The sequence below is a fragment of the Macrotis lagotis genome, chromosome X, assembly GCF_037893015.1.
Source record: "Macrotis lagotis isolate mMagLag1 chromosome X, bilby.v1.9.chrom.fasta, whole genome shotgun sequence".
NCBI lineage: Eukaryota > Metazoa > Chordata > Mammalia > Peramelemorphia > Peramelidae > Macrotis > Macrotis lagotis.
The window spans coordinates 526,688,066-526,705,347 of NC_133666.1; the positions used below are offsets into that span (position 1 = coordinate 526,688,066).

Genomic DNA, 17,282 nt, shown 5'->3' on the forward strand with positions numbered 1-17,282 from the left:
TCCTGTCAACTGCCCTTATCCAACACTAACTGAGAGGGAATGAGAAACACATGGGAAGAAACTAAGAGGACAAAGGCAGAAGAGATACAAGGCCATGAAAAAGCCAAGCAGCCAGGTGGAAAGAGAGGGTAAATGAGAAAAACTGGGTCCAGGGCCCTTTCCTCTTCCACAATCCCCCAAGATGCTTTTCTTGGGGCTCTGGTCACATGATCAGGCTACAAGCCCAGGCCTGGTCAACCTCACAGCAGGCTACACATGAACATACCCTGTTAGAAAAATACCAGAACAGCAGGCGTTCAGGATAGAGTAGCATTTTAAAAATCTGAATTTTCCAGCATCTCTGAACTCAAGCTACAAATTTTCTCCAAAGAAAATTTATTTTTGAAGGGAACAATTAATTCATTTCCTATCCCTTTCCCCCTCTACCTCCTCTCCTCCCAACCCCAATATTTAGCCCGGCAGTGTTACAAAAAATGACTGTTGAAATGGCACCTTCTTTCTCATTTTCACATAGCTGCTCCCTCCATATCTTCAAGTCTTATCTGCTGACTCCAATCCAGAATAAGTTTCTGGCTCCCGTTAGCCTTAGTGAATCAATACAGCTATTGAAGGACAAGCTGGAGGCTCCCCAAATCACTGTGTCACTACAATGCAGGAGGCAAAGTTACCATTCCAGGATTCTGATTTCTGCCTTCAATCAACTCCAAAGGTACTGGGAGGGGTGGAGGGGCAAGGGAAAGGTTTGGTTCTCAGATTCTGAGAACCAAGGTTTAGTTTACAACAATCTAGATGGTTGATATGTAAGGCAAATTGAAGTTCCTTCTCCATGATTTCTAGATCTCATAAGCTCCATTAAAATTAGGAACAACTTACCAAGATCTTCAAAGTATCCTGAAGGTCTCTAACCAACTAGAGATTCTATTACATCTTTTATATTTTTGCTCCTTCATCCCCTACACTATGTAAATAATTTCAAGGGTTTACTTTGTATTTAGAAGTTTACACAGGTCCTTGTAATATTGCTTGCTTTTTGGTTTTCACTAGCCTTTAACTACTAGAAGCTCATTGGAGGAGGCACAGGAAACAAAACAAATGAGTCTAATATTTAAGGAAAGAAATTAAAGTTGTAACAAGTATGAATTTGAGATTTTTAAATAATCCATGTGATTCTTATTATCCATAATTATAAAAAAAGTTGATTTTAGAATAAAAAGTCACTGAAAACTAGTCTTTTTTATAATTTTTGTTCAAACCAAGTTTTAGGGCTCTCTACATTTTCTGCTTTTAATAACAAAACAAAGGATAATAACATCTAGTACTTAGAGTTTTAAGGTTTGCAAAACATGGTACATATGTTTTCTCCCTGGATTCTTGCAGCAATCCTGTGAAGTAGATACTATTATTATCCTCATTTTATAGATAGAAAAGCAGAGGTTAAAGGAAATGAAAAAAATTTCTTAGGCTCTCAAATTAGCACCTGTCTGAGGAAGAATTCACACTCAGGCTTCCCTGATCCCAAGTCACTATACCTCATAGTTGCATAGAAATTTTAAAGAAGATAGCTTTGAAAGACTAAGGACTAGAAACTCTGACTATTCCCCACTCTTATTTATCAGATCCCTGAACTAGATAATAAACCTTGGGAATAAGTGTGTAGCTGGGGGAATGCTAGACAGAAACTGAAAAGCTAAATGATAAAGACAAAGAAAGATATACCAAAAAAGCTAGAGAAAGACAAAGTCAGAGACAGACAGAACCACGGTGTAGATGGGGTCTCCCTGAATTTTAGGGCAAATGACTTCAGACTCATCACATTTTTTTAAAATGTTGGCTGGAAGATCAAAAGAATTCTGAATGGCATCCTTGTGCAAGTAGCATGTCTACTGGTCCTAAGCAAACACTAATTTAAGAAGTAATTGTTAATTTCTATAAAGAAATTGTATCAATCATCAATTCTAGGCAAGTAATTCCCTTGCTTGTCCTTTAAGTTACTTGTTTACCTGGATCATTGGGAATAAAAAGGGATTTCTGTTATTAGCATCTAACAAATTAATAGATTTTAATCTATCCCTACAGTTTAGAGGAGAGACAGTCATTTCTCACTGTGGACCTTATTGCTGAATAAGTTATTGTGCTGTGCCAATAACTTCCATGTTAATTGGTTAAAAAGGAAGAAGGAAGAAGAAAAAGGAGGAAGGAAGTAGTAGTAGTAGTAGTAGTAGTAGTAGTAGTAGTAGTAGTAGAAGAAGAAGAAGAAGAAGAAGAAGAAAAAGGAGAATAAAGAGGGAAAAAAAGAAAAAATTTCTAAGTTATCTGGGGAAAAAAAAATCAAACATTCTTCAGCATCATTGTGCTGCCTGCCTTCCTTTTGGTGGGGTAGAGGACATAAGAGGCTCACCAAGCTGAAAGCACATTAAACTCTTCCCAAAATTGCCTATATTCTGAAGATAGACTCTACATTTATTGGCCTAGCATAATTCTTGCCAACTATTTAAACAGATTTCAGATATTTAAGAGGGAAACAGTCTCTGAGAAGACAATAAAAGAATGGACACCACAAATAAATCATAGCATTTAAGGGGTGGCTAGATGGTGTAGTGGATAAAGCACCGGCCCTAAAGTCAGGATTACCTGGGTTCAAATCTGGTCTCAGACACTTAATAATTACCTAGCTGTGTGGCCTTGGGCAAGCCACTTAACCCTGTTTGCATTGCAAAAAACCTAAAAAATAAAAATAAAAAAAAAAACAAATCACAGCATTTAGTCAGAAAAGACTATAGTGATTACCTAGCCCTGCTCCCTTTTACAAGTGAGAAAACTTGAGGATAGAATAAGGAAGAAGGGAACTGTAAAGTAAAAGCAGTAATAAAACTAATTTCAAAGAACACAGTGGACTGCTGACCACTCTTGAGGTCCACAGAATTATGAGATTCCCTAGAATCCCTGATTAACTACACAGCATGGGTTGGATTGAGACTAAGAAACCGTGTGTAAAAACAATACTATCCAGATGATATCCAAGACCACTAGAGAAGTGTAGCACTAGCCAATGACCATCATTCATTCAGAATGGACAGCTGCAAAGAAGCTAGAGCAAGTGGAAAATCATCCAGGGAGACTTTCATCCAAAACCCATCGACCAGTACATTTGTTTTTTGAAAGCCTAGCTTGAAAGCAGAGTGCAGATGTTACAACAGAACTGGGAGAAGGATTCTTGGCCTTTCTATTGTTGTGAGCAAGAGCTGCAGTCTCAAGCATAAACAGCTATGTTCCAAAAATAGCCACATATTTCACTGTCATGTTCTAGTTCGATGACAGCCAATGTGATGAATTATGGTAACTTCTTTACCCAGATGCAGAGAAATCTCTGGTGGGTTTCTTCAGGTTGTTGTTTGGGTAGAGATATGCTCATTCAGAAGGAGCATACTGTAAAAGAAGGGGGCAGCAGAGACAAAATAATCTCTACCTCATGTCTTTTAAAAGGTTTTCAGAAAGAAAAAAAATATTGCCTGAAATTCAGGCCAGCAATTGAAACTTAATCCCTGCAGGATTTTGAATTGGAGGACCGAAGTTCAAATTCTGGCTCCATATTTTCTACTTGTGTGATCCTGGACAAATCATTTTGTCTGTCTGGATCTTACTTCCAACCTCTACAAAATGAGAAGCTGGACTAGATGACTACGAAGGTGGCCCTCTAGCTCTAAATCACAAGACTTCAAAAAAAATTTTGAGAATGCCTAGAATCCAATCTCAACTATGTTGCCAATACACATGACCACTGGCAAGCTACCTCACTTCTTTGTGTCTCCTTTTCCTCATCTGTAAAATATGAAAGTTGGGTTAGATAATCTCTTAGATTCCATTCACCTCTAAATATTATTATTCTATAAATCTGTGGGATTGCAAGACAAGAAAAGTATGGAAGAAAATTCTATATTGTGTCACTTCATTGTGTAACATTCAAGCATCCCTGTGATTTAAGGATCCCATCCCCAAACCCCAGCATATAGGAAGAAGGTATTTTTAGAGAGTGGATTGACAGTAGAAACCTTTTGCAAACTCTGGCCATTTCAGAGACTCTTGATAAAGACACTTTTGTTTGGGTGTTATTATAAAAAAAGAAAATTCAAGAAATAAATTGTTAGGAGAGAAGTCAAGGAAATAATGCCAATGCTTATATCTATTAAATGAATGAAAATTTAATATCAATATTCAATTTATAAACTCATCAAATTTAATAGAACCCAGAAGAAATGAAAATCAAAGTCCAAGGGCAGCATGCTTTCACATTGAAAAAATTGAGATGGGAGACTGGGAAAATTGAGAAGGAAATAAAGCAAGAAAAATTTTTATTTAAAAAAAGTAACAAACATATCATGGCTTTTTCAGTCTCTGGTATCCCTCTAGTCAGTAACAAAGTTAACCAACATTCATTTAAATGAATTCCAAGTTCAACATCTAACTACTTCCTAATATATTCCAAAAGTCAATCAAGTAAGCATTTATTGTGTCTATTATATGCCAGTAACTGTGCACTAGGGATGCAGAGAAACACAAAAGATAGTCCCTCTTCTCAAGGAACTCATGATCTAAAGGGGAAGACAATATACAAACAACTAGGTACAAACAAGATAAACACATGTTAAATCAGAAATAATAAAATGAGGAAAAGCATCAATATCAAGGGATACTAGAAAAGATCCACTCCCTAGTGAAAGCACTAACCTTATTAACCATGTTCAACATATTTCTTCTGCAGGAAAAAGAGAAAATATTTCTCCTTTCTCTTATCCCAACCCTAACTGTTCCAGTGTTAAACACAGGAACACCCATGCTGTGCAATACTTCCAGAGGATGCCAGGATAACAAGCAAAATGTTATATCCCATCAGGCTGCAGATTTTCAAGTGTCAGAGTTAAGGTATTGGTAAAAACATATGACAAATTAAGAAAGACTCTACCAGCAAAGGAGCTTTGCCCAAAGGAAATGGGAAACTTTTGAGAAGATGCATTAACTCTTTCAGGCCATTGAAGTATCAGTTAAAAATAAAAGAAATAACTAAATGGAGCATGAAAAACCTGGGAATACTAAAGCAATATCTCACTTGCTCCCAAGAAAGAAGAGGAGAAACACTTCTCATTTCTACTCTACTTAACTACAGGAGATTACTAAGCAAAATATCTTCAGGGAAAATCAATGACATGGGGACAATTCTATCTAGAAATCACAAGTATGGGGGTGGTTGGCTGATGATGGTTGTATCCTAGAAGTATATGAATTTAATGAGCTTGTTTCCAAAAGTACTTAATGACATGGAATTGGGAGCATGGAGGATGACATGTGAATAGGGTAGGGAGAAGTTTGCTCTCTGCTTCAGAGACTGACTGTTTCTAGTCCTCTAACTGGGTGGTAAAGAAATAGGCTTTAGACTGGATGCTGAGACAAATCTAGATATGCCTTCAAAAGGTACTAAGTGGACAAAGTAAGATTTTCTCTTTCCTTCCTGTCTTCACTCAAGTGAGTAGAAAACTGAAATAAAACTCCAAGAGGGGAGGGTTCTAATAAAGCCATAAACAAAAAGTTCTATTGTTGTTTCTGTCTCTATTGTGTCTATTCTATTCTGCCTTAGATGACAGAGTTCTAGAGATAGAATAGATTAGACTGAGAACATGTGAGCTTCAAAGTTTAGAGTTTCTAGAGATCCATGGTTAGGAATCCATGACAATTTGCTGCCATTGTATCTCCAGGAAATGATCTGTGGTACCAGGTCCAGCAATGAATTAGATAGAGTGGGTGACAAGCCATTTTCTACAGTGAATTTGGCCTTGCCATAATTGGAAGTGAAGTTGTTGGGGTGAATGATATAGTACAGGTACTCTGTACTTTTGCTCTTGCTAAATCTTCTCTCTGTAAATAACCTCTTGAAAATCTCACTGACATGAATTGTTAAACCAGTAGGTCAAGAAATGAAATAAAGGAGATACTAACTATAAATGGAGATTGATACTGGTGTGAATACATTGGAATGGAGATTTGAGCTGATGGTAGCAGAAAAACTTTACAGTTAAGTTTATTAATGTGTTGTCAGTGCAGCTGTGAATTTATACAACTGTTTTGAAAAGCAATTTAGAATTATGCAAATAAAGTAGTTAAACTATAAATACCATTTAATCCAAAGATTCTAGTTATATAACCCCCATGGAGGTTGTTGATAAAAAAGATAAGTCTCATACAAAAAATATTTATAGCAGCACTTTGTGGTAAAAGAAAAATGAAAACAAAGTAGATGCCTATCAATTGAAGAATGACTAAACAAAGGATAGCACATGTATGTAATGGAATATTACTGTGCTATAAGAAATAACAAATATGATGAATATAAAGAAAAATTTACATTATCTAATGAAAAGTACACAGAGTCAAGAAAATAAACACATTGATGACAACATAGAAAGAACAACCATGAAAAACTTGAAAATGAATGTTACAAAATTACAAAGGTCAAACTTGACCCCAAAGAAGAGGTAAAAAGATATGCTTTGCTCTTCTACTTTACTACGTATGTGTGTAGAGGGGAATGGAAGGAGACATGGAATGTTACATATCTTGTCACATTTTTTATATCTCCTGATTAGTTTTTAAAACCTTCCTTTCTTAAAATAAATGATACAAGGGAAATTTAGGGTATGTAAAATCTAAGGATAACAACAAAATGGACCTTAATGTAAAAAATGAGGGGAAGATCAGTATCTCATATTCAGTTGGAGATTAAAGAAATCATAGCAACACATCGAATTAGACCTGAATGAACCCTAGGGTTAATTAAATTTAACCCCCTCATTTTATAAATTTGGAAAATAAGGCCCATTAGAAGAAGTGATACTTTAGGTCTGTGCTCAAAGTGATCAACTGAATTGATATCTCCTTACAAAAAAGATGAAACATACTGCTTCCAGGCACCAACTTACTTTTTTGTCTCTCTTACACAAGAGTACCGACAAGTGAAGTGTTAACATCAGAAATCTAGATTTTTGTAAATTATGTTATACCAGTTCACTATAGTAAAATGATAATTCTAGGCTCTTTAAGTCTGTAGCAGCTGAATTTATATTTTCTTATGTCCTACCAAATTAGAAGATTACAAGTATGGCTCTCATGATGAACTCTAAATCTTTCAGATTAGCTATATTTATGAGAGGTTCATTACCAATCTAACTGAAGGGTAACCATATCAAATTTCTAAGACTATTCACTAAGTGATAGAGAATTTGCAGACTTAAATTTGGTGGTGAGATTACCTACACCCATAAAATATGGATTCTTAAAATGTTAAAGTTGAAGAAAAGCATGATAGAACTAGAATGAAATCCATGTAGTTGGTCCCAAAATTTGGGCTCTGTCTCCTGCAGGGAAGAGGTGCTAGAAAAATCTAACAAAGTAGAAAAGTATCCTTCTGCAGAAGATGACAAAGATCTTTTCACTTTTCAGGCAATTTTAAAATTCTAACACAGTCCTGACTGTCAAGTGGAAGCATCTAAAGTCTGGATAAACATAAAACTGAAATGAATCTCACTTATTTGTATTAGATTAGGAGTTCTTAATGTGGGACCTGTGAAACTTGTTTTTAAAATATATATATATATATATATATATATATATATATATATATATATATATATATATGGTAAATGTATTTCAGTAGAATTGACTTTCTTTAAAATCCTATAAATTTTATTTTATGCATTTAAAAACATTCTGAAGAGTCCATAGGCTTTACCATACTGTCCTTGTTATGAGAATCTGGTGACTAAATTCATAACAATAAACTATCAGCTATACTTAATACATAAAAATCTTTTCCCATCATTTGTGTAAGCTGCTCAGCAGAGCTAATTAAATATATCACACTGTCACAAATAATATTAAGATCAGAAAGTCAACCTGAACCATCCAGACCTACCAGTGGCACTGGAAACCCTGGAGACATCCTGTGATTGAGTGGAGCGGTTTCTGCTCTGTTGCCTCCGTCGATTAGTTGCTGACCTTGTGGTGCGGATATGAACTTCACTCACTTTGAAGAATGCCACCATAAAGGGCTGTTTGTCATAGGGGCCATCTCTGCCTACTAGACCAGCAGCTCTTGGGTTGACATTGACACCTTGAAAGAAAAAAAATATCTTCTTATTCCTCTCAGATTACTGTTATAATTACACAATTATCTCCCCTCCCCACCTCATCCTTTTAGGCTGTCTTGTCTCCAGGCTCCACAAAAGTGGGATATTTAGGGGAAAGAATTTTGGGGGAGAAGAGTAATACTAACACATAGCTGTATACCCCTCAAATGGGTAGTTGCAACAACTGAAACAATTTAACTTCTAACTTTTTTTAGTTAAAGTGAGTAGTAGTTGGTGGTATAGTGTATAGAATGATAGCCTTGTTATAAGGACCATCTGGATTCAAACACTAACACTGATACATAGTAACTATGTCATTGTGGGCAAATCATACAGATAGTATGAATTAGTGGTAGAATTTGTTACTCTTTGAATCTCAATTTGCTAATCTGTAAAATTAAAGGGTTGGACTCTGTAGTACTAATACATATGATCTAATGAAGATTTTTCTCTCACAAGTTACACCATCTTCTTTCTTTTTTTTATCCTATTCCATCCAAAGGTTAAAGCTACTTACTACTAATGCTTAAATGCATATGATGGTTCAGAGAAGGGGGAATAGGATATCCCAGAGAACATATTTAGGATATTTTGGGAGGGAAAATTGGCATCCCCTCATATCCCAATACAATTCTGGACACTAGGGGGTCCAGAAATCAGATTTCTATTCTTTGTTTTGAATCTTCCACTTTCTCCACTCTCCTTTTCTTCCCTGCTTCTACTTTAAAAGCTGTCCTGCCCAAGTTACTCTGAGAAACTTGCCTAGGCTATTTGGTGAATATAATCTGAAGAAGAAGGAATTGTATAAAATGAAATAATATGGGATTATTGATTGAAAAAATGAAACCATTACAACCAATTCCAGTAAATAAGAGTGTCAAAGACCACATGTGTTTAATAGATGTTGTACTACAACATACCATCTCTGGTCACCACACTCAGCTGGAGTCCCATGTTATGCTGTGGAGTCATCACCCACAGGTTACTGGTAGCAGTGATGTCAAATTCTAACCATCCTTCTTCTGAGGCCCATACTACTCTGGTATCCAGCAAAAAGAGGTCAGAATCTCTGAAAGAAACAGATACTAGATAAGTTCTTTAAAATATATTCAGTAAATTTTATTCTGTGCTATATTGCTGTCAGAACAGAAGACACCAATATTAGTTTTCATAATCTTAAATGATTTGGGGAAGCTCAAAAATATAACTTTAAATGCAAACTATACAAACTAAAACTACAGGATATATGAATCACAATGGTTATGCTTAGCATCACAAGTTAGCTTGATCCATTTCCCTATCATCCTTATTCCTTCCCACACCCCTTAGATCACAGCAGATATAGTTCTTCTCTAAAGAATTTCATTTTTCCTGTTCTTAAGTGCTTTATTGTACTCCACCTAAAGTCATGATATCATTGCTTCCTTTGTAATGTAGCTAATGAGAATTAAAACTGGGGGAGGGGGGGGGGAGATAGAATCCAGGATTAGTATAGAATGTGCCCAAAGCTTTTATTGCCTTTGTTTATTAGGAATTGGAAAACTCATGACTTACAGCATTGTGTAGAAGGGAGGAGCCTATCTAATTCCTTGATAATCAGTGATTATTTGATTTTAATAAAAGCCTTTCAATGGCCTAAAATAATGTTTTGAGTTAGACACCTTTTTTAATAAAGACAACATGGTTTTTGGTCTGTGCTTAGTATATCTTGAAGTTTATCCAAATATAGCAATGGCCAGGATTCACTTAGCCTGCTGAGTTTCTGGATTCCAATCCTGCTTACAATTTCTTGGAGTCTACCCTTTTCTCTGGGCTACATAGGAAACATTTCCTTAGCAGTCAACAAATATAAAAATCCATAAATTGTCAAAAATATTTTGAAAGGGAATCCAGTAATTCCTGAAATGGGATGATTTTGTTCGCCATCCATGGGACTGCATTATAGTGGTGTTAGAAGATTGTTAGGATTTCAAATGTTTCCAAGCTACATAAAATTTCAACTCAATGTCCCTGTGGCCATTGGCACAATGACTAAAGGAAGTGGGTTAGCAGCAACTCATGTGATGAATTTCCACATTTCTAAGGATGAGAAATATTTTTATTATCAAGCTTTAAATTAATACATAAAAGACACATTTATACTTTCAGTGTAAATATTTTACTGAAATAATTGCTAACTTGCAGGAATAGAAGCTTGTTTAAATTCAAAAGTAAGTGTATGTGTGTGTACACGTAAACACTGTTTATTGTCCTTCATTCTCAAAGAGGACCAAAATGACATCAATATATTAAAGTCAAGTTACAATGTGTCCTACAGTGACTGATCAGACCAGATAATAGCTCAAAATGCTCCAACACAGGTCAGGCACAAGTAGTCCAAGTGACCGTTTCAGGTGAATTCTCTGAATTTGTGCATCTCTCATTTCTTCTGAGCTATTTCAATTCTGCTTTGCTCATAGAGCACAGCACCTTCTTTGATTATGGCACACCATACTGGTCAGTCCTGTGCCAGTGTTCTCCCATGCTACACAATTAAATTTCACAGTTCTTAAGAGAGACCTTGAGAGTGTCCTGTATCATTTTTTTTGACCACCATGTGAGTGCTTGCCCTGTGTGATTTCTCAGTAAAATAGTCTTTTTTGGCAGCCATATGCCTGGCATTCAAACAATATGACCTACCCCCTTTTTGTAGTAGAGTTTGAATGCCTGACAGTTCAATTTGGAAAGAACTTCAGTGTCTGGTATCTTATCCTGCCAGATGATCTTCAGAATCTTCCTAAGACAATTCAAATGGAAGCGATACAGTTTCCTAGCATGGTGCTGGAATACTAATCCAGATTTCATAGGCATTCAACAACTTTATAGCTTCTATGGAGCTTCAGTTTGGTAGTCAGTCTAATATCTTTTCTCTCTCACACTTTTCTACAGAGCTTCCCAAACATTGCATACGCTCCAGCAATGCATGTGTCAATCTGATTATCAGTATGTACACTCCTGGAAAATATACTGCCAAAGTAAGTGAACTTATTCACAGTATTCAAAGCTTCTCCATTTGCTGAAACTAATGGTTCCTCATATAGCTGGTATAGTGTTGAGCAACAGAGCACCTATGTTTTCTTGGCTTTGATTGTTAGGCTAAAATTAGCACAAGCATCAGGGAGTTGATCCATTCTTTGTTGCAAGTCAGCTTCAAAGACTGCATTTAGTACACAGTCATCTGCAAAAAGAAAACCACATACCAACAGTCCCTCTATTTTAGTATTGGCTTGTAGCCTTTTCAGGGTGAAGAATTTCCCATCAGTATGGTACTTGACCTAGCTGCTGTGTTTGTCCTCTTTGAAGGCATTTGACAATACAGATAAAAGCAACATGTTAAAGAGTGGGGGCAAGCCTACAGCCTTGTTTCACTCCATTGGTGACTGGGAAAGCATAAGAGCATCTTGTAGGCAAGCATGCTGTTGTGAAATTGATGTACAATTTGTAATGAATTTCCCTAGGCAACCAAATTTTTAGGTTTTTTTTCAAGGCAACGAGTTTAAGTGGCTTGCCCAAGGCCACACGCCTAGGTAATTATTAAGTGTCTGAGGTCAGATTTGAACCCAGGTACTCCTGACTCCAAGGCTGGTGCTCTACTCACTGCGCCACCTAGCCACCCCTAGGCAACCAAATTTTGACTTAATTTTCCTTAAGTTCTCATGATTGACAGGATCAAAAGGCTTGGTCAGATCTCTAAATGTTGTGTAGAGACCTCTCCTGCTCCTGGCATTTCTCCCAGAGGTGTCAAACAGCAAACACCATTTGGACAATTCTTTGGCCCTTTCTGAAGCCACACTGGCTCTCAGGTAGAGGACGATTTTCCATGTGAAGGATCAACCTATTAAGGAGAACCCTGGCAAGAATCTTGCCAATAATGACTTAGAGAGATACAGAGAGATATTCCCTCCTATACCCCCCTTAGAAAAAAATAAAGGCTACCTCAAAAAGAAAGGTTTAGGAAAGAAGCTAAGTGTAGGAGAAATATATCAGAAAAATAGGGAAGGGAGAGGAGGGTATTCAACATTAGAGAGGGAGAAAATGAAAACAAAGTTATAAATCAAACTTGAATGGAAAAATCTTGATGAGGAAGATAAAATTAACCCCAAATGGAAGGATATACTAAATCAACAGAGATAAATGGGGGTAAAAGGTTGCTTAATATGAGAGAAGGCAGCATAGTCTATTGGAAAGGGTTTGAGGCTAAGAATCAGGATAATTGGGTCTTTACCTCATCTATACCACTCAGTAGACATGAGGACTTAGGCAAGCCATTTAAACCTTTGATGTCTTTTCTGTAAATAGGAAGAATTATCCCTCCTCTATCTATTTCCTAAGGTTTTGAGAAAATGACTGTGTGAACTATGCAAGTGAATGGTGGGGATGTTATATTATAAATATGAAAGAAAGGAGCCTATCTATATACCCAGAGAATTTGAAGTGATAGGTAAATGTATTTTTAAATACCAAATAAGATATAATAACAGGCAGGAAATCAAAAAAGAACACATAAAAATTATAGTTAGCAAGAGTTGATGATGGAAAATAATTGAAAATAGACATCATAAATTCCACTAGCAAAAGGAAAATATTAGGAACAGCAGGAAAGACACTCAAAGTTAAAAGGTTATAAATCAAGATTAGGCGATGTGTAAGCTCAATGTAATACAACATTTATTAAGAGTTTTCTATAAACAAAAATGGTATTGTGTTGGGTATTAAGCATACAAAAACAAATTAGTTTCTGTCCTCAAGGATTTTACATTTTACTGAGAAGAAGAAATTTGGAACACAAGTCAACTCCAACTAATTTGTAGGGAAGGTTTCTCAGAGGAGGTGGTATCTTCACATGACATAAAAATGAAAGTCAGTGCAAATATATGTAGAGACACATAAAGGCATGTACATGTAAACTGTGAGTGCCTCTATAGCCTTATTTGGAGATGACATGTCTATTATATCAAGCCTAATAGCTGGTTCAATATTAGAAAAGCTATAAACATAACTGACCATCTCAACAACAACAATAAAAAATATGATTATCTCAATAGATGCAGAAAAAGCTTTTGACAAAAAATAACACTAGATAACAGCATGATTAAATTAAACTTTATTAAAAATAATAAATAATATCTATGACCTACCTTACCCGAAATGGGGATAAACTAGAAGTCTTCCCAGTAAGATAAGAGGTGAAGCAAGAATGCCCATTATCAACATTATTATGCAGTATTGTACTAGAAATGGTAACTGTAGCAATAAGACAAGAAAAAGAAATTGAAGGAATAAGAATAGGTATTGAGAAAACAAAACTATCTCTCTTTGCAGATGATAAGATGTTATACCTAGAGAATCTAGTCAAAGCAATTAACATCTTTAGCAGAGTTGTAGGGTATCAAATAAATTCACAGAAATCATCACCATTTCTATACATTACCAACAAAACCCAGCAGAAAAAGAAAGAAACAGAAATTCCATTTAAAATAACTGCAGACAGTATACACTTGGGAGTCTACTTGTAAAGGCACCCACAAAAACTATATGAACATAAACATAAAACTTTTCAGACAAATCTAAACAACTGAAGAAATATAAATTGCTCCTGAGTAGATCAATCTAATATATTTAAAAATGGTAAAATATCTAAATTAGTTTACTTATTACATGACAAACCAATCAAAATATTAAAGAATTGTTTTAGAGAACTAGAAAAAATAATTCCAAAATTAATCTGGAAGAACAAAAGGTCAAGAATATCAAGGGAACTGAAGTGAAGAAAGGTGACCAAGCTGTACTAGAAATCAAACTATACTACAAAATCAAAACAATCTGGCATTGGTTAAGAAATAAGAGTAATTGATCATCAGAATAGATTAGGTATACATGTAAAAGTAAATGATTACAGTAATATAATGTTTGATAAACTCAAAGATTTAACCTCTGGGAGTAAGAACTTATTCAAAACAAAACCTGAGAAAACTGGGAAGCAGTTTGGCAAAACTAGTCATTAAGCAACACCTCACACTGTATTCCAAAATAAATAAATTAATAATAATAATAATAATAATAATAGTGATGATGATGATAATAATAATAATAATAGTTTGTCCTTCATTTTCAAAGGTGACCACAACATCAGGGAGGTGATGGTATGACAAGCACATGAATTGGATTGAGTGCTAAGTCAACAACTTCACTTTATCCAGTGGTCAGATATGAATCAGGATGATCCTGGATTAAGTGACTTGCCCAAGATCATGCAACTAGTAAGTGGCAAGTGTCTGAGGCTGGATTCAAACTCCTGTCCTCCTGACTGAAATGCCAGTGCTATATCCACTGCACCACCTAGTTACCCTATTTCAAAATAAAGTAAAAATAGGTATTCACATTTTAGATAGATTTAGATTAGACTGAAAGGGTAATATGAGAAGCAAATTAAGGGAATGTAGGAAAATAGTACCTATTGAACTTATAGCTAAGGAAAGAATGTATGACCCAACAAGAATAGAGGACCACAGGAAATAAGATGGATAATTTTGATTCCATGAAATTAAAAGGGTTTTGCACAAACAAAACCAATGTAGTTAAAATTGGAAGAAAAATAAGAAAGTTGGAGAAATATTTTATAGCAGGCTTCTCTGATAAGTTCTCATCTCTCAAATAGATAAGCAACTAGGTCAAATTTATAAAAATAAGCCATTACCCAATTGATAAATGGTCAAGGATATGAATGGTAGAAGAAATAGTCACATTAAAAAGCTCTAAATAACTAATAATTAGAGAAATAGAAATTAAAACACCTCACAAAAATAAGATTGGTTAACATCTGGCAAAGGAAAATGATAAATGCTGGCAGGGATGTGGGAAAAGAGGTACTTTTGGAATTATGAACTGGTCCAAACTTTAAGGAAAACAATTTGGAACTAAGCCCAAAGTGTTATAAAACTGTGCATACTCTATGACCTAGTCATATCACTACTAAATCTATATTCCAAAGAAAACAAAAGAAAATAAGGAAAGCTTAGAACATTTATATGAAGTGATATAAATTGAAATGAGCAGTCAGGAGAATACTGTATGCAATAACAGCAAAGACTTTGCTAATCTGATCAATACAATAATCCTTGACAATTCCAAAGATTTCATGGTGAAAAATACTGTCTACCTCCAGGAGTACTGATGAGCTCTCAGTGCAGATTGAAGCATATTTTTTCCACTTTATTTTTCTTATTTTTTTGGCAACATGGAAATATGTTTTCAATGATTTCATATGTATAGTGGATATCATATTTCTTGACTTCTCAGTGGGTGGGAAAGGGGAGAGGATTTTGACTGGATCATGAAAATAATCAGCAAGAAGAAGAGGTAAGAAGCAAGCATATTCCAGTTATAAGAAACATCCTGTGCAAAGGTACTAAAGGAAGAGATGGGATACTGTGCACAGGACACAAATAGACAAACTTGCTTGGAATGTGTGTGAGATGACATTAGGTAAAATCAGCCTAGAGAAATGGGCAGCTTTATCTTAGAAGCAATGACGTAGCACTCAAACTTCTTGAGCAGGGCTATGACATGGTTAGAGCTATTTTTAGGCATATCAGTTTGTTGGTGGTATGGAGGATGGATTGGAGAGGAGAGAAGCAGAAGTAAGTAGGGGTCTATTGCAGCAGTCCAGGGGAGAGATAACAAGGTCTGATAAAGAATGATTGTTGTATGGGTGAGAAGAAAAAGATGCATATGATATTCTATGGAGTCAGAATCCATAATACTTGGCAACTTATGAAATGGGAGTAAGGGAGAATCAAATAGTTGAAGATGACTTTTATTAGAGACATTTAATGGGAAAAATGTTTTCTTAAGAGAAATAGGTAACTGCTTTGGCTGCATCTCCAAAATTTTAGAATCTTGTCTCATTGTAATGAGCTATCATTTCTATGAGAAATATTATATTTATGATAGTTTTGATAGACTTGACACATATTTAGAATTGAATTAATTAGGGGAAGCTAGGTGACACAGTAGATAGAATACCAACCCTGGAGTCAGGAGGATCTAAGTTCAAATCAAGCCTCATACATTTAATAATTAACTAGCTGTGTGACCTGTGGCAAGTCACTTAACCCCATTGCCTTGCCAAAAAAATAACCAAACCAAGAATTAAATTGTTTAGTCTCCAGTTAATCTTTAATATTTTTTCAATGATCCTTTAATATCTTTTATTATATTATAATTAGTAAAAGATATTAATATTTCTGCCCTTTTGCAATTTTTGTGAGGTTTTTATGTCAAAGACAGATCAAATTTTTGTAAAGATATTGAGAAATATTTATGCTTCTTTCTTCCTCCATTCAATAAGTGCCAAAATTCTATTCATGTGGCTCTGGCCATGTCAGAACAAGGGGAAGATATCTCTCAAATTGTGATTGTATCTAATAAGACAATAGACCTATTAGTCTTGGACTCAGCACAGGCAACAAGGCTGCAATATCTAAAGTTTTTCCTCAGTTCCACCTCTACTATCTATATTCAACATTAATTTTTTTTGGTTTTTGCAAGGCAATGGGGTTAAGTGGCTTGCCCAAGACCACACAGCTAGGTAATTATTAAGTGTCTGAGGATGGATTTGAACTCAGATCCTCCTGACTCCAGGACTGGTGCTCTATCCACTCTACCACCTAGCCACCCCTCACCAATAAATATTAAGATAGCTTCACTAACAACAAAGAACTGGGGCATCCATTTTATTGGCTGAGATCTATTGCTCATCAACTTATCACCCAAAATTTAACCTAGCCTACTTTATATAACTTTCCACTTTTCTACTTGTTATTCAAGATAGGTTCATGTATTAATAGGACTTAGACCTGAAAAGGAACTTAGAGGTCATTGGTTTTAACTCCTTTATTTTACAAATAAGAAAACTGAGACCCAAGGAAGTAAAGGGATTGACCTATGGTCATATCAGTACCAAGACATAAGGTCAGAAATCAAACCCCAGTTTTCTGATTCTATATTCATCATTTTGAGGTTTATATCTCTAAAGAAGATCACTGTATACTGAAACCTGTCTTCTAT

At 35.4% G+C, this 17,282-nt stretch overlaps 1 protein-coding gene across 1 annotated transcript in view; it reads right to left on the reverse strand.

Annotated features, from left to right (window-relative positions):
- Positions 1 to 17,282, reverse strand: part of BMP6 (bone morphogenetic protein 6) — a 245,037-nt gene that overhangs the window by 25,906 nt on the left and 201,849 nt on the right. Inside the window, 2 exon segments of the mRNA XM_074208181.1 lie at positions 7,961 to 8,158; positions 9,095 to 9,243. Of these exon segments, the coding sequence (XP_074064282.1) occupies positions 7,961 to 8,158; positions 9,095 to 9,243 (347 nt within the window).